The following is a 21428-nucleotide window of genomic DNA, read 5'->3' as shown; positions in this document are numbered from 1 at the left end:
GCCTGATCTTCCCCGCACAGCGCTCCATCACACAGCGGACGCCTTTCCAATGGAAACAGCGAAGGGAGTGTTACAGCGCGCACAGCAATGAGTCATTAACGTCAGGCTCAGTCCATGAGTGTCTCGGTTCTCCTCCTCCTCCTCCTCCTCCTCCTCCTCCTCCTCTCACTCACTTACTCTTCAAAATGAGCAGTTACAATGAGCCATAATTCAGCTTTTTCCTAATAAAGCTGAGAAGTGCACTAAATTACAAAAAGAATCAAACAATCAAGCGTAATGAAGCCGATAAATCTCCCTCCAACAAATGTGTTGAAAACCAGCACCAGAGACATAAGTTAGGAGATAAGCTGCTGTGTGATGCACGGAGAGAAGCCAGAGTCCATAAAAACAGGATCTAAACAGACATTTAATCTTCTCTTTTTACCCGTTGAGACTTTTACCAACTGAAGTCAGCAGAAAGAAGTTGTAATATTTATTCAAGGCATGGAGCAGTAAGTTTAACCCTGTTCGTCTTGTCTGAAATCTTTAAATCTGATCTTCTGAACACAAGTGTGAAACCAGGACCACGTTTCACTTCACTTCAGTTTCCTCCCTCCCCCCCTCCCCTCACACAAATGGAGTTTTCCACTGCATTCAGCTGGGTCAATAGTCCACACGGCCTCCTCCATTTTCCCCCCGCACTCCTCTGCAGAGAGAGGGAATTAACTCCAACGGGCAGCGGTCGGTGTCTTGACAGGGGGATGATGGGAAGGGGAAATGGAAAATGTTACCCCACTACTCCGTCTTGCCGGGGCCAGTTTTCTCCATCTCTCCCTTCGCTCCCTCTCCACCGCACTGCTCACTTACGTAAATTCTCTCTCTTTTGTTTTTTCGCTCGTTCGCTCAGCTCTCCTCTGCATCGTCGTCTCTTTTTGGCAGAACTGGGCCCTGACGCTTCCTGGATGCCTGTGTGTTGAGTTATCTAACTGTGGGAAAGAGGAGAGGGCCCCGAGGTTTTTAATACTGAACGCTCTCAGGACTGTTTGCCCATGAATTTGGAGAATAAACTGAAGGAGGGGAGGGAACTCAGTCCAAGAAGATGACACAAAGAGAGGACAGCGGGGAGATGAGATCGAAGAGAATGAAAAATGGAGTTTAGATGCAACAAGCTGGAATGTGGCTCATCAGAGTCGTATTTGCTTCGCGTTTCGAGGCAGATTTCGAGCTGGAATCTAAAACGAGCTGCTGGTTCAACGTCCAGGAGATCGTGTGGACGTCAGGCGCAAAACAAAACCCAAAGCATTGCTTGGAAAAGTCACAGGGGAAAAGAAGAATTTTCCCACCAGATCAGTGCGTGTTCTATAAAAAGAGCAGAGAGAAGATGTCAGTTCTGAAGTGGGTGTCACTCATATTAATGATACTCTACGTTTACAGAAATGTCACTTTCTGTTTGTTTATCAATGTTCAACATTTTCTGTTCAAAATGTTAAAGGTCCCGGTGAAGTGACCACAAACAAAAAACAAAAAGTTATTCTTGTTTTTTGGGTTATCCGTCCGTCCTGTTATTGTGATCATGATATGTCAACAATGCTCTGAGGGGATTTCTTCATGTTTGGAGAACAGAAGTTATTCAAATTTAGTTTTCGAAGGTCAAAGGTCAAGGTCACAGTGACCACGTGTTCTTGTGATGTATCAGATCCACCCACAAGGAATTTGATTACATCTTGGCTCGAATATTCACTTGGACCTGATTAGACCTTGGAGGTCAAAGGCCAAGGTCACTGTGACCATACAAAACTTGTTATTGTCTTGTGAACGTGTTATTTTAAAAACAGCTTGAGAGAATCCTCTCAAATTCGGCACAAACGTTCACTTAGAGTCACAGATAAACTGATTCGATTTCAGAAGTCAAAGGTCATGTTGACGTTATATAAGGGAATAAAATGTGTGGACTGACACTGCACTGGTTGGCGGAGGCACGCGACCACAGTGCAGCGATTCTAGGTTTGAATCTGAAACTTCTGCCGACTTCGTGTTGATCCTCGCTCCCCATTAAAGTGAATAATTCAAAGCTGGACACACTTTAGGCTAAAGTGAGTTTATTCGATGGAAGTAAACAAACTCAGCAACACTCTGAGAGGACGACTTGCACTTGGGGACGTGTGTTTACATGCAGATAAACAAACAGATGGGAAGACTCTTGGTCAGTGGAGGGCTGACACTCTGCCAGCTGGTTGCTCACAAAAAACAAAAAAACACGTCCAATATGGTAAATCTCAGCCGTTCACTCATCGGCTGCCTGGACGGATCGGCCCTTCAGCTCTTACACCGACAGGCCTGCAGACCCCTCGGTAAATCCCCCCCCCCCCCCCCACTCTCCTGGAGAAGGTCTGTGTAAACATCATTGCCGCTCCAGCTGAATTTCTCATTACTCCCCGTGACACACTCCAGCAGATCCCCTCTCTCGTGCCCACAACGAGAACAAGCGGAGTTATGATTCATTTAAACAAAAAGAGGCAAGGGTCCCTGCTCCCAGTTACTGCAGTAAACACGAGCGATTTGCTCCAAACCAAATTTGGCTCTATACCCTCCCCTCTATGTAATTAACGTCAAAGCAGTCCTTGTGCTTCTCAAGGCTGTGGCAGGGCATGTGTTCAGCAGGGGCTAAGGTAAGGGGGGGGCCTCGGTGATTTTGCGCATTTTAAAGAGATGATTCCACGGAGGTCAGCGTGAAATCGTTGGCATTGTTTTTAAGCGTGAGAGAAGATAACTGACGCTCGTCCATCAGCTACGTCAGCGCTGTTGGGTATCACGTTTTTCTCTCGATGATGGGCGACGTCCAAGGCAGCCGAACGTTATTGATGAGAAATTTGAGGAATGCACCCCGTGACCAATCCGGGTTCTCTAAGCGGATTGAGATCTCTTCGTCATGAATTGAAATCCAAACCTTGTGTGAATCTCCAATGCACGCTAACACCCCCCCCCCCACACACACACACACCCCCCCCCCCCCCCCCCCCCCACACACACACACACACACACACACACACACACACACACACACACTCTCAAGAGCCGATCTGCAGGCTTCTGTAAAATTAACCATTTAAAACTCGACCGTCCTGTGAGCTCCATGCAAATCTCCCTGCCATTTTGAATTTATTTGTTGGTAACATAACACTCCTGAGCTAAAGGGGCCACATTTGGACGTAGAGATCCACAGTAATGTGCGGAAGAGACAGTGCCCCCCCCCCCCCCCCCCCCCCCCGAGCGCTCGTCCTGTCTCGTTTCTGAATTTAATCAGATTAGTTTCTGTCTGTGTTTCGTGACGTCATATATTTCTGTAAGTGCACAACCAGGAGAAAACTGCAGCAAAATGATCTTCGTCTCAATGCAGGTGGCAGTAATCATGTGTAATGTTGTTTTAATGTGTTTTTATTTAAGTTTGACTCAATGTTTTTGCAGTTGGACCATTTTACTGGAATGGTTGGAAAAGGAGTGATGTAAATGTGTGTAGTTGTGTAAGTGCAGGAGTTGCTGAAAAAAAATAATCTGGATACATTTTTTTTTAAAACAAAGCAAATCCAAACTTTTTCACATTTATACAAATTTGGACTCAAATAAACCAAATAATCAGTTTTTGTTTCAATATCTATGCTAAATGAATTTTCCTGGAACAACATAATCAATAATAATAATAAATAACCAAGTTTTCCTTTTTTCACTCCTCAGCCTGTGATGACAAACACTGGGGCCCCGGCTGCAGTAATCAGTGTAAGTGTGAGAACGCAGCGCTCTGCGATCCAGTGAAGGGGACGTGTCAGTGTCCCCCGGGCTTCATAGGACGCCACTGCGAGGACTCGTGTCCAGCCGGCACCTTTGGGAAGGGCTGTCTGCAGAGGTGCAAGTGTGGGACCGGAGGATCATGTGACCAGCAAACAGGAGAGTGCTTATGTCGGGACGGATTCACGGGGACATTGTAAGTGCACAGAAAAATAGTTGATAGGAGTTTCGTAAATGAGGAGATTAGTTCCAAAATGCTGGATTTATGGAGAAGAACATTACATTTAAAACTAGAAAACTACTGCTACTACTAAATCTGAATCATTATCCACATCCACATCAAATTTCACCTGTTCATAGATACAAGCACTTTACAAATCTGATTTTCTTTTCATAAAAGGTCTCTGCATTACTTCTTGAGAAATTCACTAAAAAGGTTAAAAAAACTCCTTCTCTGTTCAAGAGAGTGAAAAAACAAGTTCTTGGATCTGTCCCCTGATTTATAAACCCACCAAACTTTAAAGTGTTCCTCCCTGACCCCTACTATTTTTAAAATCAAGACCCATTAATTATTCCATAAGAAATTGGTTAAAAATGCTTTTAAAAATATAAAACAAATTCTTGGATCTGCCCCTTTGTTCGGATCAAGATTTAATGGGTTCTCTCTCTCGTCTCATATTCTGTCCTTCCACTAAGTTCTGTGAACATCTGTTCAGTAGTTTTTGTGAAGTCCTGCTGAAAAACAAACCAACGAATAGTCACACAGGGGTTGGAAGTAGTTTCTTTCCCTCAGGGGCAATTCGAAGCGAGCGTGTAAACAAAGGGCGAAACAGAGTCGACAGCTCATCAGATAGTCATCGAGATTTTTTCACCACAAACATCAACCTCATGATGAAAATCAGAGGATAATCAATATGATCACGATTCATCCTCCAGGGACCATGAAGCCCTGAAACTAATTTCCTCACATTCAACAGTTGTTGAGATATTTCAACCAACTGAGAACTCGGACATCTGGAGAGTCGGTGAAGCTAAACACTGACACACTTTCCCTTTTAGTATGTGAGACATTTTTAAAGTATGTGCAGTTGATTATTTCATGTGGAAAACACTGGACTCAACTTCTCAGAAGCCACAACTCCATTTTAACATGGAAAAAATAAAAACACTGCACCATAATCCATGAGTCATCAGTTACGCCCCAAATTTTTAGCTGCCCCTGAGGATGAGTACGCAATGAAAATTCCTCCACACTGGATATTAGTGGAAACTCCTCCGCTGCCAATGTGAAAGCACAACAGTCCACTTTAAGCTAAATTAAACTTGGCGCCGCTGATGATGGGACGAAGCTCCTTCGATGAAAAGTGTAATTTCACCTCCGGGGTGAGATAGAAACTACAACGTCCTCAGAATGAACCGTGCTGCAGGTAGAGCCAAGTAATCTGACTGGTCAGAGGCACGTTCCAGTCGTGCTGATGATTCCCACAAGGCCGTCGTACTGCCAGGTCTTCAAGTAACGATGGAGCTACCGTTTCTTTCTTACGCTCTTCGTTCTACTTTTCTTCAGAACACTTTAAAAAACAGCTGCATGTTAACAGGTGCCAGTGTTTTTGCTTATGTCTGCACAAGAGTTTCATGATTTCTACATTTGCAAATAGAAAAAAAACCCACGTGCAATCAAGGTAAACAACTTCATCAATTTGATGACACATGCATAAACACGCTGCAAATTGTGAAAACAACAATGTGAATGTTTCCAGGGGACCCAAAAAAGTGATGAGTCTGGCTGTAGTTCAATGCTTTGTAAAGTCTGCTATTCAACAAGTGCAGTGAAATAATGATCTTTAAAATTCAGCTCTTTTAATTGTCTGTTTGGAATTAATTAATTAATTTATTATGAACAAAAATATCCAGTAGAAAATGGAAAATACTCAAAGTACCTCAGAAAGGAACAGAACAGAAATGTACAGTACTTGAGTAAATGTAATTAATTAGTTGCCAAAACTTGTTTTTGTACATGCACTCTATTCATCAGTATCATCCCAGGACATCGGAGTTTTAAATAACCGTCATCTTCCTCCTTCTCTCCAGCTGTGAGGCAGCGTGTTCCAGGAGGTGTCAGGCGCGCTGCCCCTGCCAGAACGGCGGTATCTGCCGGGGCAAAGGGATCTGCGCCTGCCCCCCCGGATGGACGGTACGTTTTTGTTTTTTAAAGTTCCCATTTGCAGTGACAACAACCTTCACATAATCCCAGGAGGTTTCTCGATTTCGTGTGAGCTCATGTGTTCTTATCCAGCTGGCTCCAAACTCTGGAGCCTATTTCTCAACACTGACATTTTGAAAGCAAACTCCCGTCTCCAGATAAATGCAGAGTTGTTTTTTTGGAAAACGTGCAAGAGATGAGGACACTTGAATGTGTGATCCCAGCACAGAGCAAACTAATCAATTATGTTCTGAGTAACCGTATAAATTAAGTTGTCTCATTCCAGTTTTTGCAATGACACACACACACACACACACACACACACACACACACACACACACACACACACACACACACACACACACACACACACACACACACACACACACACACACACACACACACACACACACACACACACAACTTTGGCGTTTCTCTTTCTGCCTGTTGAGTGTTTTCCCCTCGTCTCTCTGCAGGGGGCAGTCTGCACGGAGCGATGTCCAGAGGGAAGGTTTGGACCAAACTGTGAAGCGGAGTGTGTTTGCCACAACAGGGGCAAGTGCGACCCAGAAACTGGACAGTGCCAGTGTGCTAAAGGTTTCACTGGTAACAGGTGTGTGTGTGCACGGGTCTGCGTTGACTTTATTTTAATTCTCCTGTGCATGAGGCCGCCCTGTGGGCTGACTCAGGCCATCTCTGGTGTCTCTTTAGCGGCTTTCAGACATGATCTCTGGAAAATGTCACATACATATTCTGGATTTTCTAGATTTTCACATATGAAGAATGCAGCAGGGGATTCTCCGGGTCAGACGCGTTCACTACAACAGGAAAATGTCCCGAGCAGATAAGGGGTGGTGGAGCATGCAGAGATAACACGTTTTAGTTTAAGCTCTTGAATCTCATTTTTCCACCTTTCCAACATCTTCTACATCTTCTCCGTGTATGGAACTTCTTCTTCATTCTATTCTATTAGTTTTTTTCAGCTTTGTGTCTGTTGTGTGTTAAAAACATCACCAACGCACCGACTCGCTTGCTTTTAGCGTATTCATCCATTTGATGTGCTTTGATATAAATCATTGCAGGCTGGTGTTTGCAGTGGACTCATGACACGTTTCATGATTTCTATTCGGTGAACTGTTTTTAATTTAAGACCTATTGTCTTTTTTTGTATAACAAACACCAGAGACAGAGGATTTCAGACTAATGTCTAACATCATGCTGGTTTCACCAAAACACAAAACAGAAGTTGAGATTCGGTTTGTGGTTCATGTTCCAACAACACATGTTTGCGTTTGTGTCGTTTCCCATTTGCCGAGCTCTCGCGTGCGTCTACACAACCCTCTGTGTTTCTGCCCGCAGGTGTAACGAGGAGTGTGCGGCAGGAAGTTACGGTCAGGACTGCGAAGGCGTGTGCGACTGTGCAAACGGCGCTCGCTGCTACAACATCGACGGAGGCTGTCTGTGCGAGCCGGGCTTCAGCGGCCCGCACTGCAGGGACAGGATGTGCTCGCCCGGCAAATACGGGATGCACTGTGAACGCACGTGTCTCTGTCAGGACAAACACACACTCAGGTGAGTGGGACGAAGACGACCAGGACTTTGAAGATATACACTGATCACCACACTCTGAGGTGCTCAGGGACGTATGTGGCCAACTTCTTTTCATAGTGTGAAAGCAAACATGTTAGATACGAAGGAAGTGACCTCTGACCTGCTGCAGTTTCACGATGAATCGAAGGTATTTCTTTGTGGCCACAAGCACGAGTACGTAAATCGTAGATCTCACCTTTGTAAGTCGTGTCCAGGTAAATTCACCAGCAGTGAGTTCTTAGCTCTTAATGCTGCTGACAGGCCACAGTGTTGTTAGCCAATGTTAGCTAACTGTTAGCTGGAAACAACATTAGCTCCTGTTTTGGTGTCTGTTTGAAGCTCCGCCCTCTCAGGTGTTACACTTCCTGTCAGGGGCATGTGGGCGGGTACAAACTCTGCTTGATTGACATCTCCCTCACTCTCATGCTATCCCATAAAATCCTGAAATCAGTCTGATGGTGCGTTCATGTGGTGTCGGAATAATCGGTAAAAATTATTTCCAGACTGGGAAAATTTGGTTCACAAGTTGCTGACATCATAAACCAATTAACATAATTTTACAATCAGCTCTAGATAGTAGCCTCTAATGTGAACTTCAAATGTTTTTTTATTTAATTAATTAATTAATTAATGAATAAGTTTATTTCACTCATCAACCAAACAACACAATTAAAACACAAAATCTCAAATCTTGAATGAAAAGGAGCAGAAAGAAGAATAATCTTATATAATCTGCTCGTCTTTCACAAATACAACACGTTTTGTTTACAGCGTTAATTTGACATTTTATCACGTGTCCCTCTGTTTCTCACGTGCAGCTGCCATCCAATGAAAGGAGAGTGCACGTGCCAGCCGGGCTGGGCAGGGCTGTACTGTAACGAGACGTGCGCTCACGGTTTCTATGGTCACGGTTGCCTGGAGCCGTGTCTGTGTGTGAATGGAGGGGTGTGTCACAGCGCCACTGGACGGTGTCAGTGTGCCCCAGGGTTCACGGTGAGTGGTGCATAGGATGAGTTCTGCAATCCAGTTCTCAGATCTGTTTTTACTCTACATGTAACATCAAGATGTCACATATCCTCTGCCTTATTGAAGTTAATATTATTACTTATCATTACAGGGGGTTCATTGTGAGAGTCCGTGTAAAAGTGGCACCTACGGAAAAAACTGCTCCCTGGAGTGTTCCTGTAAAAACTTTGTCGACTGCTCGCCGATGGACGGGACGTGCTTCTGCAAAGAGGGTAAACACTGACCTTTTGACCTGTTGACTAAGCAGGTGAACTCGTAACTGGGACCAGTCCAGCTTACGGTTCCTCGTGTGTCTGCAGGCTGGCGAGGACCGGGCTGTTCCACCCCCTGTTCTGAGGGAACCTGGGGCCCAGGATGCAACGCCACCTGCCGCTGCGCCAACGGGGCGAAATGTCACCCCGCAGATGGATCCTGCACCTGCACCGCCGGCTGGCAGGGGCCGCACTGTGACCAGCCATGCCCTGTAAGTGTTCCAGGCTTTTTATCTGGAATTATCTGTAATTATGTTGGAAGTAGGAAAGAGGAGGACAAGCCCAAAATGCTCAATATTATATATTATAATCATTGCTAAAGTCCGACTTCTTCTCACTGGCTTTCAATTGATTTAATTTGCTTTAGTGCAATAGTTTTAATTCTCAAATATTTATGATGTTCAACGTTTCATTGCTTTTTGTATATATTTCATATTCTTTTTATTTTTGTATTTTAAGCTTGTTACGCACTGGTTGTTTTAAACGTGTTACATAAACAATTGACTTGACTTAGAAATAGAAAATAAGTAATAAGCAATAAGTAATATATGTAGGAAAATAAAAAATATACTATATATGCATAGCAAACAAAAATATAAAATAAAATAAAATGAGAAATATCTAAAAATAAAGGAATAAGAAAAAAAACACTTTTCTGTTTTCCTCCCATAGCAACAGAAAATATCTTGGACTCGAAACACATATCTCTTTGTAAAGTAACACGAACTTGAGAAGATAAGAAAATTGCACCATATATTTATTCTGTGTCAACTCTGGAGACATATGAGCTGTTATCTGTGATAAGACCACAGCACAAATCACAAGAGTGATGATGAGGACATGTTGGTTTTGATTGGACGCTCTGCAGAGGCACTTTTCATCTCTTACCTCACCCACTGTCAACGTTAATGTGATTCTTAGATGTGTAACAATCCTTTGGCTTCTCCGTGCCAACCCACCAGGCTGCGTGTGCAGCAACACTCTGGCAGCGTAGCGTTTTGTGTCTGACGGAGCTGGCTCGGTGTTCAAGAGATTTCCCCTGACGATTCTCTGCCCATTGGCATTTGTTCACACGTGCAGATGGGCACTTTTGGGCCAGGCTGCCTGAAGAGGTGCGATTGTGTCCGTGCCGACGGCTGCCAAGCCACCACCGGGGAGTGCCACTGTCTGCCAGGCTGGTGGGGTAAGTGACGACGTCCTCCTCGTGCCGCTGCCAGATTGGCTTCGGTATCACAGATAAGTCTGGTCCCAGACAAACCAGGGAGCCACAGGTTTTACACCACGACGTTTATCTTCAAATTGAACTGTTCTCCAAGTCGAAGGAACGCCAGTGAGACTTCAAATCACAAACACTTTACATTCAAATCAACCGTTGTTTCACGATACTGTGCCATGCTTTGGAAAATAATCAGTATTCAGTGCAAACAATATGAGATTGATGTAAAACCACCGGTTCTTTGAGGACGCTTGTGTTTAATGTATCAGTAATCAAACATTCTGCATATATAACACATTTTACTGGTTATACTTGTTTACTTTTACTGAAGTAAATATATGAATGCAGGATTGGCTACATATCCATTGTGGTATTTCCACTTTTTATTAAGTAAATGATGTGATTTCTTCTGCCATCCCCTTCATCCCGTACAGTTTCACCACTGTTCAATCAGGAGAAACTTTAATCTGAATATGAGAAAGTTCCTGATCGAAACAACACTGAGCTTCATAACTTCACTGCTTCATTTGTCATTGTCCATTTTATTTCTCCTGCAGGTTCCCGCTGTAGCGAGCCATGTTCAGAGGGCCTGTGGGGGCGCCACTGTAACCAGACCTGTTTCAAGCATTGCCCCAACAGCGACACGTGCATAAGGGAAACTGGGGAGTGTGTGTGTCGTCCAGGCTACTGGGGAGTCACCTGTCAGAACAGTGAGTGTTAGGAACCGATTTATTTTGAATTTATTTGACAGAGACAATGCAGAGAAACATCAAAACATGTTGCAGGAACTTTTGTAGGATTTCTAACCGAGGCTAATTTGCAATCTCCGTCTCTGGTTCAGCTTTTCTAATCAAAAATGGTCACAAAACATGTTTACAATAGAAAATAGACGTTAAGCTGACACACACACACACACACACACACACACACACACACAAAAGACATTATCAATTGGTCGGTGATTGATTGGATGAGATCAGATCAATGGATTTATTGTGTCACATCAGCCTCACCTCACTGTGTTTTCTCCCAGAATGCCGAGCTGGCATGTTCGGCGAGCAGTGCAGCATGTCCTGTCCGTCCTGTGCAGAGTCGTACCGCTGCCATCATGTGACAGGAGAGTGTGACTGCCTGCCTGGATACACGGGACTCAACTGTGATCAAGGTCAACATTTGCATCAACGATTAAGACAGTGCAGCTTTGTGCAAATTCTCCAAACTCACAGATTTTTATTTTTCTGAACACACTATCTGAGAATTAATCTATAAGAACGTGGCTGAAATCCTCTTCATTCCGTCTCCAGGTGATTTGACAGATTGTTGTTGTGTGTTTTTCAGTTTGTCCGTCTGGCTTCTTTGGCAAACAGTGTTCTGAGGTGTGTGTGAACTGTGCCAACAACTCCACATGCGACCACCGGGACGGTCACTGTGAGTGTTTGCTTGGCTGGACTGCGACTGACTGCTCCAAACGTGAGTGACACGTGATCTCATGTAACCACAGCAACAGGACTTTCATTTGATATTCCGATTCTGTATTGCTTTCACTCAAAACCTGCACCCGCACTCAAATAGCCCCTGTTTGTGATTAGATTTGCTCTGCTTGTGCTCAAACTGAGCGCTTGAGTTCGTTCAGCATCAGCTTTTCTCCTCTCAGCGGAGAATTTGGACAGACTCGTTGCACAAAGACATCCAAGAACAGAAAAAAAAGATCCAAGAGGAGACGTCTCACTTGTGCACAAAAGCAGCTTGAGCACGAGGAGACGAGCTGAAGCGCAGGAAATCTGTCCGAGCAACAAAATACGAGTGCAAGTGCACAGTTTGAGCATCACAACATTATTTCCCTATGTCCTGAGGGGAAAGGGATTAGTTTGCTTTCCCTTTTGAGTGTTATTACTTATGCTTAAAACACGCAGTCTCATAGGGTTGCAACTGAAAATCATTTCCAACATCGATTTTGTCATCATGGAGCATTTTTTAAATCTTTGCACCACATGTCTAACACGTGGATGTTGCACCATGTTGGTGTTTTTCAGCCTGTAGTCCCGGTCGGTTTGGATCCTTCTGTACTCAGACCTGCTCCTGTCCCAACGACCTCGTCTGTGACCGCTTCACCGGAGACTGCATTTGTGAAAGTGGAGACGAGGACTGCAAACAAGGTGCAGACACAAACAAGAGCTAATGCACGGTCGCTCATTGACACATTTGCCTTCACGTTGTATCATATGTAAATTGAGCACGGCTGTATTTCTGTATTTTCACCTCCCGCTCCCTGTGCGACAGACTCGTCCGAGCGGACGGGCAGCGTCATGGTCCCTCTTCCTCCTGGTGAGCGGGAGTCGTGGGGGGCCATCAGCGGCATCGTCGTGCTCGTCATCCTCGTGGTGCTGCTGCTGGCTCTGCTGCTGCTGTACCGCCGCAGGCAGAAGGACAAGCAGAACAACACGCCGTCGGTTTCCTTTTCCACCAGCCGCACCGTCAACTCCGAATACGCTGTTCCAGGTAAAGCACAGAGGGGTTCGTCAAGAGATCAGTTATTTAAGAACATAGATTCTTAAGATATTATTTATTGAAGCTACAGAAGATGATGTGGATGATACTGTCAAATTAGATGTTGTAAGAAGTGAGACCACTAAGACCTCAATCTTGTGTAAGTGCTATTGTTAGTGTTTGTTTCTCAAACTTCAGATCACATGTCTCTGCTGACTCTGTTGCTATTTAGTGATTTATTGATTTTCTTTAAATATATATTCTTGCATTGATGCTACTCGCTTTGTTGAAATTTTAAAATGGCCACTGACCAGGAGGATATGTATGATTTTCAAATCACATTATTATTACTATTATTATTATTATTATTATCAAAAATTATTAATGAAAAAAAAGAGAATTACTAAGAGGCCGTTATCAAACCATTATGACAAAACAATGTAATTGAGGCTTGATATTTTACAGTTTAACCATAAACTTTATTATGAATAACTATAAAAAAGAAAACACAAATATAAAGAACTATAAAAACAATTTACTCTAAATGTAAACATAAATGCACATCGTTTCTGTGTCGTGTTACACTTGACCAAGGTGAGGACCCAGATGCAGATGCAAGGACAGATCCAATGAAATGACTTTATTTGGATTTACGAGTGGGTGGTAGAGTCCAAGAACTCAAAGGCAGAAAGCAAGGTCAAAAAACTTGTAAATAACTCACAAAGACACACTGCGGGAAAAAACGCTGGACCACTGACAGGGAAACTGACTGATGAGATGAAACTGGCAAAGACTCTCTAACGAGACAGGTGAAAATAGTAAGTTATCAGATCTCACGTGGTATGAGACTGTAACTAATTACCTGGAAGGCAACAGGCTACAGGGAGGAGGACTAACAAGTCAACTGCAAAAGCCAGAAACCAGAAATGGTGGAAGGTTGGGCTTCAGACTAGCAACCCTGTCCTGTAAAAACATGCTACAGCAACGTCAACGAAGAACCCTGAAATCCCAAAGACTTATGGAGGGTGTTCGTGGGTTCATGTTCCTCAGGGAAAACTAAGACCTAAGAAGAGGAAGTAGTCAGAGAAGGCAGAAAAAGACAGGAAGTGAAGAGAGAGAGACACTTCAAAACAAAACAGGAAATAACTCAAAGTCCATCAACACAATGAGTCCAACAAAGATTCGAAAAGTTCGATCTGTGGTTATGTCTTGGTTTCATGGTGTGATGCATGTCACTGACCTTGAGGTAACTGTACAGCAGCCGACTCCACGTGTTTGTTTTGGCCCACAGATGTTCCTTACAGCTACCACCACTACTACTCCAACCCCAGCTACCACACGCTGAGCCAGAACAGGCCTCCGCTGCCGCACCTCCCCAACAACCACGACCGCACCATCAAGGTGAACGTCAGCTCCGTTACACCACCTCAGGCTAAAGCGTTCAGGAATCACAGCGACTGGAACAAATGTGTAATTCATCCAGTCGACAACAGATGGACGTGTATTCAGGGACATGGATTTTTTTGACACCATAAAAAATAGATGCTATAAACAGCTCTTGGCCATTTCTCAATGTCAAAGGCAAGCTTCTATTTGGTACATTTTGCTCACGTTGCTGATTTATGCGTTATTATTCTGTGTATCACACAGAATACCAATAACCAGCTGTTCTGCAGCGTGAAAAACATGGAGCGGGAGAGACGGGGGCTGTTTGGGGTTGAGAGCAACGCGACGCTGCCTGCGGACTGGAAACACCACGAGCCCCGCAAAGACTCAGGTCCGTCAGGGGGAATCTTCCCGGGGGGGGGCGGGGGGAGGATTGGTTACTTCACATTTCACTCATTTAAGCCGTTTTCAAAATATGACCTGCGGGTGAAGTCCGGAGAATTGGGTCCGGAGTTTGCCTGGCGGGGGAAAATGAAATGAGTGGATCTAAAAAAGTGAAAAATTTGGTTTTCCCGACTTTCTCACCAAAGCTGCATGAAAATAACCCGTAAAACTGCTCAAATACCTACATTATTTTTCCTTATTCTGTGATTAATAACGAAATGATCATTCTTAAAGACATAAATATCAACTATCAGTTTTAAAATACCTGTTCTGATAACGGCCATCAAAACCTCAAATATGACAAAATATACGAGAATGAATGTAGAGACGTCAGAGTCAATGTCAGCCGAGTATAAACCTTAAAAAGTACTTTTTTATTCAGTCTGCTCAGGTGTTTGTTTATCAACCAACTCAGTCAACAACACTCGTCTGATGAGCGACTATAAAAACACTTCATAAAAACGAGATGGTTGCATCGCAGGCGTTCTCTCACCTGCTATTGATTTTGCAGGTTTATACCAAAGCGGCTCGTCTGCTTTTGATTAGTTTTCCATCAATGGAATCCAAGACGCCAGATTTGTGTTTTATTGTTTACAGGAGCTTTTGGAATCGATCGGAGCTACAGCTACAGCGCCAGCCTTGGAAAATATTACAGCAAAGGTAGTTTATTGCCCTGTTTTCACCTTTTTTTCCTTTTTCCTCTCCTCTCCTATCAGCTTCTACTGAGACGTAGGGAAACAAAACCTACACCAGTGTGAATATTAGCCACATACAAAACTTTCTTTTGTTAAACACTCATAAATTAAATTGTACGGACAATAGCTGATATTGATTTTAATCCCAAACAATCATTACCTCTACAGTTCTGTCCCTTGCTATGGCTCCACGTGTCGACACCCACTGGATGGAGTGAGACAAAATGAATGTGGCCCCAGAGAACTTTTTTCCTCTGGAGCCTCCAGCGAGTTGATTTATGTGGTTTTGAGTTGGATTTTTATCTTAACTCACATTGGATGAATTTCAGTGGAATTTGCTACGTGGATGTTGTTCAGAATCAAGTCTAATTACTTTGGTGACTTTTCATCTTGTGCCTTCGAGTCAAAATCTAAAAATCTGACTCTATGGTTCACGGACAAATGACTGAACACAAGATGTTTCTCACTTTGTAGCCAAGTTAGCATGCTAACATTAAACTGATGACTTTCCGACTGTGTTGCCATGTTTGCGTACACTAGTGACTTGTCTGAGATGATAAACGTGTTACACAATATAACATCGGCACGTTAGCATGCAGATGATAGCATTTAGCTCAAACCTCTGCTGTAGTACAGCCCAGAGCGAGCTAACATGCGAGACTCTTGTTTTTCACCAACTTGTTGAAAACTTTTAGATCAACTAAAACAGTAGCCGATGAAAATGTCATGAAGATTTGTCATTAACATTTCCAAGTGATGATGATGATTAATTGATTATTGATCTCAACTCATAAACCATCTATAGAATAAACTTTTCTCTGTCAGACTCTGGACTTCATAACTTCTCATCTCAGTCATGAAGGGAAATGCTTGATTTGACCCTGTTGATGTGCAGTGTCTCTACTACAGTCTATATGCTCTTCATGTGTTAACCTGTGTCTCTTGGCGTCCTGTGCGGTGGCAGAGCTGAAGGACACGGTGGCGGTGAGCAGCAGCTCTCTGAACAGCGAGAATCCTTACGCCACCATCAAAGACCTGCCGGGTCTTCCCTTCTGCCCCCCGGAGTGCAGCTACATGGAGATGAAGTCGTCCGTGCCCCGAGAGCGAGCGTACACCGAGATCAGCCCGCCGCCGTTCAACCCGGCCACCTTACACAGAGGTGAAGAGAAAAGATCAAACCTCAGAAATCGTTGAAAAGGTTCAGGTCACGTGGCACCGACAGGAAAAAATCAGGCTTCTCCAGAACACTGAGGACTTTTAGGACTTTTTAATATTTTATAATATATATATATATATATATATTAGAAAATATAAAACCCAAACTGACATCAATAAATACTCTGTTGTGTCCAATCTTTCAGATCAGGCAGTGTAATTATTTTGAACAGCAGATCATTGTGCAAAAATGCGCCATCCGTCCACCGTTAACCAAAGGCAGACACAGCACACAGACACATATTTGAGACAGATGAGACTTAAAAGCAGAGTTCGGTTGAAAATAAGAACTCAGATCAGATCAGTCATGCTGCAGAGCCGGGTTTGTGCTGGTGGCCTGTCGGACAGATGGGGAGGAAGGACGTCCTCAGGGCTCAGCGGGCTGACGAATGAACAACTGTTTGCATGGAAGTGAGGAGAGGACGCAGGGAAGGGAAGAGGAAGAGGAAGAGCAGGAGAGGAAACTTAGCGTGGCTGAGGAAGATCGACTATTAACCCCCCACCCACACACACACTTCCTTTTTTAAAGGTTCAGTGTGTAAGATTTAGGTGAAAGGGATCTGTTGGCAGAAAGTGTATATAAAATAATCCTAGTGATGTTTTCACTAGTGTGTTTTATCAAAATCATACGGTTCTTTAACCTAGAATGGGCTCTTTATTTTATTTTATATACTTTATATATACATCCAGTTCTCTCTGCGGAGGCCACCATGTTTTTTACAGTAGCCCAGACTGGACAAACTAAAAAACATTTGAGTTTTTATGACAACTGAAGTCAGACCAAAAGCAAAAGATCAATCGGGCGATGAGTGTTCATGTTTCTCTGTTTGATAAATGTCACTGGATGAAAGGTGGAACATGTATTTTCTGATATATATTATGTTATAACTAATTTCAGTCTATGTTGTTCCTCTCTCCCCCCCCCCCCCCCCCCCCCCCCCCCCCCCACAGAGCGTCAGAGCTCCCTCGGCCACTCTTCACACGAGGACCCCCAGAGCCACTACGACCTCCCTGTGAACAGCCACATCCCGGGACACTACGACCTGCCTCCAGTCCGCCGCCCGCCGTCCCCCACCCCGTCCCCCAGGAGAACACCTCAGTGACACGCTGCTCCCTCCTCTTCCTCACTTTGGGGATGATTTCCTGTGCTCGCTGAGAAAGAGCCAACTTCCTGCTCTGCTCTGACAATCCAGAGCTGTTGACCTGCACCTACAGAGCAGCAGCGAGGGGGCGTCCGTCCCACTGAGGAACTACTGTTTACTGTGGATGGACCCCCCCCCCAGCTTTTTTAACTCAACATCGCCCCTCTGTGGGCTGAGGTGGTACATGCTCCACCGTGACAGACTTGTCATCCAGTGTGGGGAGCCAGCAGCCTGTGGTGAGGAACACGTCAAACACCAAAGGCCTTCACGGCTAAACGCAGCAACTGGGGGAATGTTTTTGTGTTTGAACTCATCCAGACGAGCTGTAAATGAAGATTTCCACAGTTTGCTCGCCACTGATCAGCTGCTGTACATGTTTGACGCCTCCTTCCAGCAGAGACCTGATGTTTACCTTTTTATCATCAAGAAATGACAAATATCGTCGTGGATTGAAGATTTCATTTGCTTTTTTGGGGGGGGAATTGAGACCATCTGGCAGCTTTGATTGAACTCATCACATCTGGACTTCTGCTCCTTGTTAAACTCTTTTATAAAAAAAACTTTTATAGATGCGTGGGTTCAAGTCTTACCAGAAAAAAACAATCTTGAAAATAATCATTGTTACAGATGAACGACCAAAAACTATTTCTTTACTTCTGATAAGTCAGGATTTCTGAGACATATCACAAGATGTTAGTTCCAGTATTTCACCCCCCGAAAGTCAAGAGTAACGGTATTTTACAATAATCCATATATCGCTTTTTTTAAAAACAAAATGTGGCATTTAGAGACACACGCGTGTGACTCACCTCCTGCTGCTGCCAGATGAAACCTTTGTAAATATAGAATGAAATATATTGTTCTCCACGGTGACGCAGAACAAAAAGCCCTGTTTTAAGATGAACATGTTGTTAAAGAGATAATTTACATTTATGAATAGATACCAAAGGTCAGTGTGAACAAAGTGAAAATCTAAACCGAGGTCCAACTCAAATGAAAGCAGCATAATGAATGTTAATGCAGAGTTCAGCAGTTTGTTGTTTAAAGAGCACATTCGCCCAAAATACAGAGTTTTATAAAGTTGTTTAATGTTTTGATATTTTATCATGAACCGTTTTTACTGGAACTATCTTGTAAAAAAGATCAGCAAAAAAACAATGAAAAAACTAAATAGAAATGTGGCTATTGATTTTTTTTTCATCTAGATCCATGAATTATTCTCCGGGGGAAACTGAACATATCATAAAATGCATTTTCTTGCAATGTCTATTTTAAATCTTTTTCCAACCTGAGAAAGAAATCAGCCGACCTGCTTTTAAGTTTGTCATTTTTTCTTATTTCTGTTTTTGTTAACCTGGGTGTTGAGTTGCCTTTAAATGATTTTTCATAACGTGTTTTTAATCGATACCGAGTCAAAGCTTCATTATCCGGTCAGATAACAGAAACCCTGTTCACCACCGAGAATGTACGTTGAGCTTGAAACGCTTTAGGTTGGTGTAGAGCTTCAGCTTTTTGATTTTTTAAAACACATGACCATATATTTTTGAATGTAACCATGGTAACATGTTGTGTATATACTGTAAATAAAAATGGCTGCACCTTTGATCAGTGGTTTCAAATGAGTGTCGAATGAAATAATCACAGCAACCGAGCACCAGAAGAAAAAGAGTTTTACTCTTTTATTTTTAGAAAACAAAAGACATTCATGACATCAACTGAATGCATGGCTTTTTCCATAATCTTAATAGAGTCATTATCTGACACAAATCCCACTTCAATCTAATTATAACTTTGGCATTAAACACTCTAACAAGAAATCCCTTTTGGCCACATTTAAATCCTCGAGTCCTTCAAATGATTCATGAGGCCTCACGAGGATTTTTACAAAGGCCTTTCAAGTGTTTTAGTAACATATGACACATCTGTGGTTTGGGTCTGAGACACTCAGGGTCCTGGGTCTTCATTAACTCAGAATAACATTGCAGACAAATGTTTTTTACTCAGTCAGACAGGCCTCTGAAAAACCAGGGACTTTACATTCCCTGTTCAGGGATGAGTGAGTAATAGTTGAACACAGCTACATACAGTTATCATGACTCGTAACTTTACACGTACATATGAAACAAATACTGTGTCACCGAGGCCAAATGCTAAATATCTTCAGAGCTCTCTAAAGATTGTCGTTGACGTTTTAAGGCACATTGGGCGTCATAATGTCTTAAAGAAACACAAAGCATCTAAATGGCAGAAAAACCATCTATTAAGTACAAAAAAAAAAAAAATACCCAAAAACAGCGATCAAGTATTTTCCATAAATGCTTGGATATGCTTTTCTCTGGAGTACAAATGACTGAAGCTGCCAGACTACAGTATAAATCTAACTGCTGTGCATAGTTGGCAAGACCCTCAATAAAAGCAGTGCGGAAAAAAGCCAAAGTCACAAAGTACACAAACCCCACAGTTTTCCTCCCAACGTCACGCCTGCGGATTTACAAAAAAAGCCAGTAAGCTTAGTGGAAAAGAAGAAGCCGTTATGAGCCACACAAACCAGAGGACGGCTGAGAGTCACAAGACCGAAACATGTGAGCGAGCAGCGAGTGTTTCTTTCTCTTCTATGAAGGTGCATTTATATTTTTGAATATGTAAAAAAAATGGTTTGGGAAAATGTTTTCAAATACAACCGTTGCCCTGTGTAAAAAGCTGCAACGGTTCTCTAGTACAAAAGCTTTTATTTGTTTGAATAAACAGAAGTCTTATAAATATATTCTGCAAGTTTGGCACCAAAATCGTTAGTAAAGTCGACTCAAGATGCACCAACCCCCTGATTCCTCCTACTTTGTTCTATCAAAATCTTTGGAATTGCTTCGACATATTAAGGCGACACATGCAAATGTACATTCTAGCTGAGACACTGAGATTTAGAACGGGTACATTCAACTGATCCAGCAAACAAAAATACAAATTTATTTATCTGTGGTTGAAACTGAAGCGGAAAAAATATATATTCATCTCAAACTATTATTTTCTCTGTGCGCACAACAGCTGCACAGATGTAAATCCACAAGTTTGTTTCATTAGAAGGTGAAACAAACTCTGCTCCACACCCTGAGTTTACAGTACGTCGGCTTTCTTTGGACAACTTTCAACAAAATAACCCCCGTAGCTAGTTCATCTTTTCTACACCACAATACTATGCATAATATATTTAAACTGTAAACATAACCAGCATCTTTGAATAGAGATTAGCTGCATTTACTGGGAGATAAACATGATTAACAACAAACCCCCACAGGATTCACTTCACTGGGGAGACGGATTCCTGACAGGGTTCACTAGCTGTGCGTGTTCAGTGTTGACAGCGTGGCCATTAAATGTGAAACCCCAGCTTGGATCGAAGCACAAGCACTGGTCGATAGAGCTCTGTGTGTGTGTGTCTGCGTGTTTGTGTGTTTGTGTGAGAGAGAGCGTGCAAGTCAAGCAGGATACAGTACAAGCGTCAGCACAGAACACATGCAATAATGTAACTTGAATATACAAAACTCTAAAGCGGAATTTGAAAGTCCTGTGCCCTTCGCCGAAAAAACACCTCAAAGCAAATCTAACCTGCAGATTAATGTGGATACAAAATGCAAAGAGATCATATATATATAAAAAAAAGGAAAAATAATAATATAGACACATCGGGGCGATGGTGGAAAATGATTCTCCTGCGGCGGCTGCAGGAGGCGGCGGGTTGAAGTGAGGAGCTGCTTGGTTTTTACATGATGGAGCAATTCTTCCCATGAGCCTGAAGGAGAGAAAGTGCAGCGTTAATCTGGAGGAAAGAAAAATCTGAAAACGATACGCAAAACCAAATAATTAGTTTTAAATGAAGCCTAAAATAAAACTAAAATGGACAAATGTTGAAGAAACGTCATCTTCATCATTTCATGTTTTCAGTGTCATCAGTTGCATCGTGCAGGAGATCACATGTTCCTGAACACAGACGGTGAAGAAACCGGATTCCAAATC

The 21428-nt window shown here is 43.0% G+C and overlaps 2 protein-coding genes across 7 annotated transcripts in view; one reads left to right on the top strand and one right to left on the bottom strand.

Annotated features, from left to right (window-relative positions):
• Positions 1-20061, top strand: part of pear1 (platelet endothelial aggregation receptor 1) — a 47906-nt gene extending 27845 nt beyond the window's left edge. For 3 of the 5 annotated variants that reach the window (XM_034610019.1, XM_034610021.1, XM_034610020.1), the window contains 18 exons: positions 3712-3958; positions 5854-5956; positions 6442-6578; positions 7325-7537; positions 8374-8548; positions 8673-8793; positions 8881-9044; positions 9913-10015; positions 10606-10758; positions 11082-11213; positions 11387-11518; positions 12082-12204; positions 12329-12547; positions 13827-13936; positions 14186-14312; positions 14963-15025; positions 16025-16219; positions 17227-20061. In XM_034610019.1, coding sequence (XP_034465910.1) covers positions 3712-3958; positions 5854-5956; positions 6442-6578; positions 7325-7537; positions 8374-8548; positions 8673-8793; positions 8881-9044; positions 9913-10015; positions 10606-10758; positions 11082-11213; positions 11387-11518; positions 12082-12204; positions 12329-12547; positions 13827-13936; positions 14186-14312; positions 14963-15025; positions 16025-16219; positions 17227-17378 — 2669 coding nt within the window. In that variant the 3' untranslated portion in view covers positions 17379-20061. Of the gene's footprint in view, positions 1-705; positions 1141-3711; positions 3959-5853; positions 5957-6441; positions 6579-7324; positions 7538-8373; positions 8549-8672; positions 8794-8880; positions 9045-9912; positions 10016-10605; positions 10759-11081; positions 11214-11386; positions 11519-12081; positions 12205-12328; positions 12548-13826; positions 13937-14185; positions 14313-14962; positions 15026-16024; positions 16220-17226 lie in introns of those variants that run through there. The other 2 variants (XM_034610024.1, XM_034610022.1) reach the window with 2 other exon arrangements.
• LOC117776259 (lamin-A-like) overlaps positions 19082-21428 on the bottom strand; it is a 31232-nt gene continuing 28885 nt past the window's right edge. For both annotated transcript variants that reach the window (XM_034610049.1, XM_034610048.1), the window contains one exon: positions 19082-21204. In XM_034610049.1, coding sequence (XP_034465940.1) covers positions 21175-21204 — 30 coding nt within the window. In that variant the 3' untranslated portion in view covers positions 19082-21174. The remainder of the gene's footprint in view (positions 21205-21428) is intronic.

The sequence above is a fragment of the Hippoglossus hippoglossus genome, chromosome 16 (assembly GCF_009819705.1).
Source record: "Hippoglossus hippoglossus isolate fHipHip1 chromosome 16, fHipHip1.pri, whole genome shotgun sequence".
Taxonomy (NCBI): domain Eukaryota; kingdom Metazoa; phylum Chordata; class Actinopteri; order Pleuronectiformes; family Pleuronectidae; genus Hippoglossus; species Hippoglossus hippoglossus.
The sequence above is the reverse complement of the archived record's forward strand: the minus strand, read 5'-3'. Positions and strand labels throughout refer to the sequence as shown.